The sequence below is a fragment of the Alnus glutinosa genome, chromosome 2, assembly GCF_958979055.1.
Source record: "Alnus glutinosa chromosome 2, dhAlnGlut1.1, whole genome shotgun sequence".
In the NCBI taxonomy this organism is placed as follows: Eukaryota; Viridiplantae; Streptophyta; class Magnoliopsida; order Fagales; family Betulaceae; genus Alnus; species Alnus glutinosa.
Genome location: NC_084887.1, coordinates 6,751,830 through 6,761,767, shown reverse-complemented (window position 1 = coordinate 6,761,767; position 9,938 = coordinate 6,751,830). Strand labels below are relative to the sequence as shown.

The 9,938-nt window shown below is 37.3% G+C and overlaps 1 protein-coding gene across 1 annotated transcript; it reads left to right on the top strand.

Annotated features, from left to right (window-relative positions):
* The first annotated feature begins 2,576 nt into the window (after positions 1-2,576).
* Positions 2,577-3,273, top strand: LOC133860966 (uncharacterized). Its single transcript, XM_062296652.1, has one exon. It carries the CDS (start codon positions 2,770-2,772, stop codon positions 3,034-3,036), a length of 267 nt encoding a protein of 88 aa, XP_062152636.1. The 5' UTR covers positions 2,577-2,769; the 3' UTR covers positions 3,037-3,273.
* Positions 3,274-9,938: the final 6,665 nt, after the last annotated feature.

Sequence of the window (9,938 nt, the reverse complement as noted above, 5' to 3'; positions counted from 1 at the left end):
CAGGATTTCGGTTCTATTCAGAGTTTTCAAGTAATATGGACAGTGTCTCATTTCATGCCTTGTGTCTAATCACAAGTTTATAGAAGATGTCCATGAAGATTCCATGTAATTTTCAAATCAGAACAGTCGGTTCCTGTGCAACCATCCAGACGGGCCTTTGAAGGCGTCCGGATGCCTCACAGTATCTAGAAGCTTCAGCGTTGTAGTTGTTCGGACGACTGAGCTACACCGTCTAGACGCTAGGTCAAGCTACTCCGAGTTCGACACGGGGTTGGATTTCAGACGACACTATTTGGGAAGGTTCTGCTAGATGTCCGGACAATGTGGCAACAAGTCCGGACGCTACCTAGTGTTACAGAATATTCCGAGTCTCCTTTACAGATGCGGAAAGGAGTGACAACGTTGGCCGTCCAGACGATCGGTCAAGTCGTCCGAATGCAGTGTTGTTTTGGGAATAATATAGCTATTCTGGAAAGGCGGTCGCAGAAGACTGTCCGGACGCTACTCACCAAAGTCAGGGAGTAGAAAAAAACTTTGTCTATTGCTTACCCCTGGACAATTTCAGGGAGGTTAAGTGATGTGGCATAGTGAGGACCTCCTACGATGTCACTCACGATAGCCCCCAAGGGTTGTACGGATCAAGGTATCGCATTTGTTGAGTTGTTTTATTTGGGCCTTAACTTATGGCGACTCACAACTGAAATGCTCGAAGTTTTTTGTAAGGGTGAAAATGTGGATACGTTTATCACTTTCAAGTCTCTCACAGCCACATCTGCTTCCGCATCTGCGCGTTTATTGCAATTATTAAATGGGGTTTTTATTCGCAATTTCTATATGATGTAATATGTGTTTTGGATTATTGTCTAAATAATGCGGTTATTACTATATACAAGCTTAAATAAATTAATATTTCACTTGTTACACAATTCGCAATTATCATACATAATGGATCATTATCTCATAGAGTAATCGAGATTTGGATTAGGACTAGCAAAAAGGGTTCACGTGTCGGGTTCGAGTCAACCCTGACCCACTTATTTAACTAAAAGGGTTAGATCTTTCGACCCTAACATGACCCACTTGAATAACGAGTTGGCTGACATGACTTGTTTGGCCTGTTTATTAAACGGGTCGTGTTGGGTTGACACGACTCCACACGACCTGTTTGACTCATTATATAATAAAATTTATAAAAATAAAAATAAAAACACAAATAAAAACTTAAAAAAAAAACATATTGTTTGAATAATCATATTACTCCACAATTAAAAATATGAAACGTTGAGTTGTTATACTATTTACTTGTTTTGGTTCAACTTCAAGTTCGAAAACTTGAAGAAAAAAAAAAAAAACTCAGGCTAATTTTTTTTAGTCTGTCTTTTTTATTCAATTTCTAACTCAATAAAAGAAAAATATATGTTTTATTTTTTGTGAGATTTTTTAGTTTAGTCTTTACTTTTAAGATAGTGAGAGAAAGAGAGAGATAACAAGATTGTTTAAGTTTATTTTTTAATCTTGAAAAAAAAAAAAAGCTTAAATATACGAGTCAAATAGGTTGACCCGTTAATGACTCGTTTATTAAACGGGTCTAATGGGTCAACCTTTTTACGACTTGAACCCTTTTAAGCTTAATTTTAATCATTTAAGTTCGTGTCAGGTTAACCGATCGTGTAAAAAATTGCTAGCCCTAGTTTAGATCACCCAAAGAAGAGAAAAACAACAAATGTAGTGAGGTATGACTTTGAGATAATAGTGAAAAAAATCTAACATAACCTAAAGGTCATAAACTTACCAATTAAATTCGAAATAATGTTGTTTTAATTAATTTAATTAAATATATAGTATATATAAAGGGAATGCGGGTGCAGTTACCCGCATACCCTAAAAGAGCTATTTGCATACGTATATGCGGATAATAATTTTTACTAACCCTATTCACTCCGCATTTTCACCCCTAGCTAATTTTATCCATAAATTAGCACAATATAACTTTATGATTAGTTGTGCTTATAAAAAAAATTTCTTGTTTAATATAGAAAAGACAAATTAATCGAATAATTATAGTGAACTTGGGTTAAAACATACTGCCTGAATCTTACGCATATAACTAAGGTGCATGTGTTGTCACATGCCGATGGAAAAGTCTTAGTAAATGTTTTTGTTCTTCATTTTAGTACCCAAAAGGCCAAAATAATTATTTTAGAGTTTTTGTTTCCAAAGAAGATTTTAATATTAAAATTAAATTCCATTCCGTCGCCTCTCTTATCCTTCCTACCTCAACCTTCAACAAAACAAGCGTTTTTTCCTTCCAAATATCTTGGCTTGTAAACGGTGTGCGCATCAGTAACTCAAGCTGATTGGGACCATTACCAACTGAAGTGACAGCATTAAATAATGCTTTGTAATCATCGAAAGGCATATTATTTTTAAATACCAAAGTTGCCCATGCCTAAATACTGCCACGATTGGTTCTACAAGGGCAGTATAGTCATCTCCTGTAGAAAAACCATTGGCTCCCCAATCCCTAGACTCCAAAACCACCGGCAAATGCCATATTGTCCCCATGGTTTTGCTGCACAAACTTCCCATGGCTCTCCCAATCTATATATAAGGGACCTCCCCTCTATCATTTGCTTCATCATCAAGTTCAAGCACATATATCCTTCTTGGATCATCAGTTTTGTTAGTCACACAAGGTTTGTTCAATTCGTTGTTTTTAAGTTGAAGAGCAAATTAAGAAGCGAGTTGTGAAGAGTATATATATAGAAGATGAGTCAAACAAGCAGAGCCTTTGTAGCAGCCAGTGTAGGAGTTGTGGAGGCCATGAAAGACCAGCTGGGGATCTGCAGGTGGAATCATGTCATCAGATCAGCGCAGCAAAATGCCAAGAACCATCTCAGGTCCATGTCTCAGGCCAAGAGCCTTTCTCCTTCAAGTTCTGCAATGGTTTTGAGCAAAGCAAGAGAGGAGAAACTGAGGCGGTCAGAGGAGTCTTTGAGGACGGTCATGTACTTGAGCTGTTGGGGTCCCAATTGAATTGAGGCACAAGTCATCCAATTTTCGTCGGGTCAGGAAGATTCAATGACTACCCACCTGCAGACTTCTTGCAGATGCATGGCATGGTAGTGGGAAATGTCAGTCGGAGCTGGTCATGGGGCAAATTGTAGACTAAATTTAGTATTTGGGTGATGCCAAAACTACCCCAAATTGTAAAGCGTTACTGGAAGTTGCTCTAGTATATACACGATTTATAAACAATTTTGTCTTAACTCTTGATGATTTTGTGAAGCCTATATATTGATCGAAAATCAAGCTGAGCAATGTGTTGATTACTGTTTCTTGGTGGCAAATGGTAAGCGGTAAGCCTATAGATAATCAAGTATATTGATTCGTCAGGTTTGGCAAATGGCAGACACATCCCCAGGAAAGGGCTTTCCACTGTTTCACATCCAAGATAGATTGAGAATAAATTTGCCAAGCTAAGTCTATTTTTTCCACAACACTATCAAACATTGCACTATTACAAATAAGATGGATTGAAAGGAGTAGCCATGAGGTGCTTTTTTCCCTGTCATTTGCCACAAAGTCTGTACTATAATAATTAAAAAATAAAAAATAAAAAATCTAAAAATATCACATTAAAACGTTACATAATTTTTGTCACATATACAAAAATGGGAAAGTCACCTCCGTGGGTGGTGGTGAGTTTTCTAACTACCTAGTACCAATCTTGCGTAGGGTGGTTCATCCGGACCTCCACTTTGTGAGTCTAACAAGGTGAGACCACTCTACCTCCATGGGGTGGTCATAGGGGACTCCATTTTCGCAACCACTTCCTCCCAACCTAAGAAGCTAGTCATAAGGGTGGGGGAGTCCAGATGACCCTCCCTCTCCCGTCCTCTGGGGTGGGTCTTGGGGAACTCGATCCCTATAGCAACTCACATAGGAAAAATACAAAATTAAAAATAAAATCTATGGAAAAATAAGTAACATAATGAGAATAGAGAAAGATTATGTAACGGATATATTAGTTAATGGGCTGCCTTAATAGTTTAATGGGCCTTTTTGCCTTGGGCCTTATTAGTTAGTGGCTTATTAGTTTAATGGCCTTTAGGTAGGTCTATATAAACAAGACTAAGTAAATGTTTTAGGCATGAAAATTGGTATACAGTCTTTGACTGAAAATGGAGGGGGAGTACCTTAAATCACTCATGGAGGTTTTAGGCATCCTCGAATTTGCCTAATTTCAATATAATATCATTTTCCAATTTTGTTGTTCTTCATTGTTCTTCCATTTCTTCCTCAGTTCATCATCAAATCTATTTTCATTTCATTTCCGTTTACAAATCCTATACTTAAACCCTAGAAATCAGTAACAAGATAAAATACTTGTTACAATTGGTATCAAAGCCTAGATCCACTGATTTTCTATTTTGTTCATTTCCAAACCCTAGATCTATGGATCTTCACCATTTTGATGGAAAAAACATCTCGGTTTGGATGTTCCAGCTTCAACAAAATTTCCTCTACTACAATACCCCCAACGATCTTCACAAATATATGATGGCCTCATATTGAGGCTCTCGATTGGTTGGTAACAATGGAATGGGGTGGAGTTTTTACAATGGATGCTGATTGGGAGAATTTTGTGCGTCTCATTCACCTTCGATTTGGACAAGAATCGGAGGACCAACAATGTCAGCAACTCAGTGATTTCATGGCAAACTGTGAGCAAGTCCAGAAAGGAGAAGAGGAGAAAAGCGAAGACGGAGCCACAGAATTGGTTGGAGAAATGGTTGAGGCTATTCAAGAACACTTTTCGGTTTCTTAAACCCTAGAAATCAGTAACAAGTAACAAGTATGGGATTTGTAAACGGAAATGAAATGAAAATAGATTTGATGATGAACTAAGGAAGAAATGGAAGAACAATGAAGAACAACAAAATTGGAAAATGATATTATATTGAAATTAGGCAAATTCGAGGATGCCTAAAACCTCCATGAGTGATTCGAGGTACTCCCCCTCCATTTTCAGTCAAAGACTGGATACCAATTTTCATGCCTAAAACATTTACCTAGTCTTGTTTATATAGACCTACCTAAAGGCCATTAAACTAATAAGCCACTAACTAATAAGGCCCAAGGCAAAAAGGCCCATTAAACTATTAAGGCAGCCCATTAACTAATATATCCGTTACAGATTATGGCGTAATAGATGGAACACAAAAGGCCCAAAGGTTTTTTGGTCAAGAGGGTCTTGAGATTGGACAAAAAACCTTTAGAAATTCAAACAAATTCAAAATTGTGTAATGTCGTTCCAACGAGATTGGGTCTTGTTTGAACAAAGAAAATCTCCACATCGCATTCAAAGCATGCCCATGAGAAAAATGGTGGTTGAGATTAAAATCTTAGGTATGTCTTTCGAATGGAAATTGCATCTCCACCTGTCATCGCCCCCCGAGAGCGTTAGGTGAAGATCAACTACCAGGGTTAATGCACGTGTGGGTTAAGTGAAATATGACACTCAATTTAATGCAAGCGCTACTTCTTGTTTGAATGAGGTTGAATCTCGTTCAAAAGATATTAAATTTTCAAGCTTAAATCAAAAGCTTAAAGCATGAAAAAAAAAAAAAAAAAAAAAAAACATTTTCCAATTATTCTGTTCAAACACAAAGAGGTAGACAAGGGAATGGTTGAGAGAGAGAGAGAGAGGTACGCTTGAGAGCCCTAGGTCAGGTGGGGTCGTACACTGAACAACCCTAGGTTTAGCAGGGTCATATGCTCGAAAACTCTAAGTTCAGTAGGGTCCTACACTTGATAAGCCTCTTAGCTCACAAGGGAGAAGCAAGGAAAACCTTTCTAGAGGTCTGTAGGTATGATTTCATACTAGGCTCTCCAAAAAACCCATAGGGCTATACTATTTATAGGATTGGAAAGAGCGAAGCTGAAAAGATGTCAAGGAAATTTAATTTTGAGTATAATCTCGATATCTTTAAATCTCGACTTCTGATGAAGGCAAAATGGCATTGGAAATATGGGGCTTGTTTGGCAAAGACATGTACAAAACAGAACAGAACAAAGTAGTGGGTTGTTAGTTTTAAAATTAGTAAAAAGTGATGATATGATATAAAATAAAAAGAATTTGTATAAAAAAGTGAAAAAGTTTTGTATTGTAGTGAATTTTTTTATTTGAATAGTAATAAAAAATTATTGATGTGATATAAAAAGTGGAAAAAGTGGGAATGTTTTGATGTTGATTGGTGGTAGAAAATATAAAAAAGTGATAAAAAAAAAAAAAATTACATGAACAGTAACAACATTATTTTGTTCTGTTCCGTAACCTATCAAACAAGCCCATGATTCCCAGATCTACAACTTTGTATTTAACAAGATTCTGTAGTCGCACCGCAGTGTCATGATGCCCAAAGAGCTCATCATGACGTCTAGGAGAATGAGAGTTTCTGTTCTGGAACCGGTCATGACACCCAGATGATGTCCAGGTGATCCTCAAGTGATGTCCAAGTACCGTATTTCTTTGTAATACTTCCATCAGCACGTCCAAGTGACGTCTAGGAGAATGAGAGTTTCTGTTCTGGAACCGGTCATGACACCCAGATGATGTCCAGGTGATCCTCAAGTGATGTCCAAGTACCGTATTTCTTTGTAATACTTCCATCAGCACGTCCAAGTGACGTCTAGGTGACATGAGTTCTTTAGAGAACTTAAAAGCCTTCAAACAAGGGACGTCAACACTTCTAAGAATCATTGTCAAAATGATACTCTCTAGCACTCCAACATCATGGCTTCTATTTGACAGCCATCTAATGTCTAGTACTTGTAGTTGTTCAAAGGCATCAAACAAAAGATGTCAAAACGTCTATCTGACAACTACGTGACATTATGCACAAAATATAATACCCAGATTATTAATTTAAGTTAAGTGAGCTTTGTTACTGCTAATGGGTTTAATAAGGATTGCTAGAGGGAAGAGAAAATCTTGACTTTAGTTTCAACCGAACATTCGAAGTGTGATAGTGGAATGCTCAAATCTAACCCTAGTGTTGAACATTTGATGTTGGATGCTTGAACGTTTGACTGTATGTCCCTAGCACAGCCCAGACGATCATATCATGTTTCAGAGAGCACTCCAAACATTCGATCAAACCGACAGACGTTCGCTCAAAACCCTAGGACCGTTGGTCCAATGGTACACTGAACTTTCGAAGGTGCATCCCGAACATTGGACAGGCGGTAGTATTATGAAAAACACTTCATCCTTATCCTTTGACCTTTGGGAATCTATAAGTAACCTTCCCTTTGCCTTTTTACCTTATCTTTGTCCCTTCCAGTCAATTTTCTTCTAGGAAAAGGGTGTGAGAGAGTGCCTTGATGGAAGGAGTGTTCTTGGCCTTTTGTGCTTCTGAAGAGGTAATTTCCTAGTCCAAATTAATAAGTTTGTTGTTGTTATGTTGTTGGTTTGTTTTCATAGCATAAGCTCGTAGGTTTAAGCCTGTAGATGGTTTTGTTGGCCTTAATACTAGCTTAATGATGTATTAGCGTATTGATAATGTTGGACATATATTTTCCTGTATGGGCTCATTATTGTAGGTTAAGACTCTGTTAGAGATAATGTTAAAACCTTAGGACTTGCCTATAATATGTTTTGTTAGTTTTTGGTTCAGAAAATGGGTTTCTGCACAGCATCGAACGTTCAACATCCTCTCAATGAACGTTTGATGTTGTAGCCAAATGTTCGACCTCTTTTGTCTAAACGTTCAATGGTCAGGAAAAAAGAATATTATGAGCATATAAAGATTTAGGGCTTGTTTTAGCTTGGGTTTAGAACTTATGGTAGGTCTTTTTTCAGATTTCAAGGTTGTGGAGCCTCAAGTGGATTTTATAAAGGAACCCTATGACATAATTGAGAAAATCTCGCACGGATACTTGTTATTATTTTCTCCCTACATAGCATGATTATTTTATGTATTAAACGTGCACGTTTACAACTTTTATGAAATACATTTTTATTACTGTGAACTCTATTTTGTGAAAATGAGTAATGAATAAATAAGATGATGAAAATGAAGATTTGTAAATGCATGCATGTAAAAATACTGCGAATAAAAGTGTATCGTATGACATGGTACACCAATATGTGCGGGGTAACGGTCATGCGCTTACTATATAGGTTAACCCTATGGTCAAAGATTTACTTTTATTATTTGGCATTGGATCCAATGATTGTTTTGTAACCGGTGTAACCATGTTTGATTAGTGATCTCTACAGACGGACGTCGTTAGCGGTGTGGGCCACCTGAGGTTGAACTCGGATGGGCTACTAGTGATGGAAGATATGCGTCAATATCCAAGGCGTCTGTATTGTACTATAGGTCCATCGGGACATCACCAAGGAAGGGGTTAACATCTCAGATAAAGCACATGGTGTTGAACTATGACACGTTTATCTTAATTATCATGTATTATATCTATATTGTATCATCAAGTCATATGATCTTTAAATTGATAATCTTACCTAATATTTTGGCATGTGATTTATAAATAACTGAGTTCATTGCATGATTACCGGTACACCATGCATATTATTACTGACTAAGTCTTGGACTTATTACACTTGTATTTTTTTCACTTATGAAACCTGTGTTTTTTTTTTTTGGTTAGACTACCTTTAGATGTTGGATTTGATATGTTTCTTGAGGCTGATGCAGCCATTTGGCGTAGTGACATCGATCTGGTTAATGCTTGAGAACTGATTGTAGGATTTTGAATGCCGCTCATGGTAATTAGTACTTTTGGGTGATGATGTAGGCTTAAGATTTGAGGCTTGAATGTGCATTAAGATTAATTTGGATCTTTTGTAACATTGATGTGTATAGTGATTTTAGCTAATGTGAGGATGCTTAGTAGATTTCAGCTAATGTTGATAGAATGATAGAAAATCATAATGTTTTCGCTTTGTAGTATTCTCTTTTTTAGGAGTAAATATGCATGAGTCTTATTCCTTGTGGAATGAGATTGTGAGGCAAACCATGAAGTTAATTAATTTTTTGATGTACTACATAGAAAGCTCAAAAACCCATCTTTTTCACACCAAGACACTTAGGAGATGAAAGAAATTTACAAGCAAAGTTTTGAATACCGAATGTAACTAATCTATAAAACTTAACAATAATTATAAAGGATCACACATGGCGACAATCTAATGCTCGGTCATGATGTGGTCTATTTTCCATGAAGATAGTCTGGTGTTTGGTTAATAACCGCTTTTTAATAACTGCATAACCACCGATTGCTAATAACTAGACTAGTTATGGTTGCAGTTATTTAAAAGTGATTAACCGAATATTCCGGTTGCAGTTATGAGGAAATAACCGTATTCGCAACTGGTTACACATTCCTACCGGTGACCACCCCATGAAGGTGGGGGTGGTTGCAGGGAGGGAAGATCTCATGCAACCCACCCTTTGAGGTGGGTCGCTGGGGACTTCCAACCCCCGCAAACACCTTTGTGGGGTGAGAGTTTCCAGTAAACCACCTCCGCGAGGGTGGAATTAGATCGCCAGGAGCCTCACTACCACCCGCAACAATGTTTCTGTCCTCACAGCCAGGCCTTCCTTTTTACTTAATTTATATATATATATATATGACAAGATTTTAATATTAAAATTTGGTGTAATTCCGTTTTAACTGCACCATAGACAGAGCTGGCAGTCCAATAAAAACTCACTTGAAACTTTGAAAGTGAGGCAAACTAACTAAAACAAGTGTGGTTTTCGTTTTTGTACGTCTCCATCCAAATCTCCGGGCTTGACGGGTTTTCATATTGAAAACGGTGGACGAATCATTTCAACTGGAGTGATAAGATTGCTTTGTCATCATCGAATAGAAGATTTTTTATATTAAAAACAAAACTTGCCCCT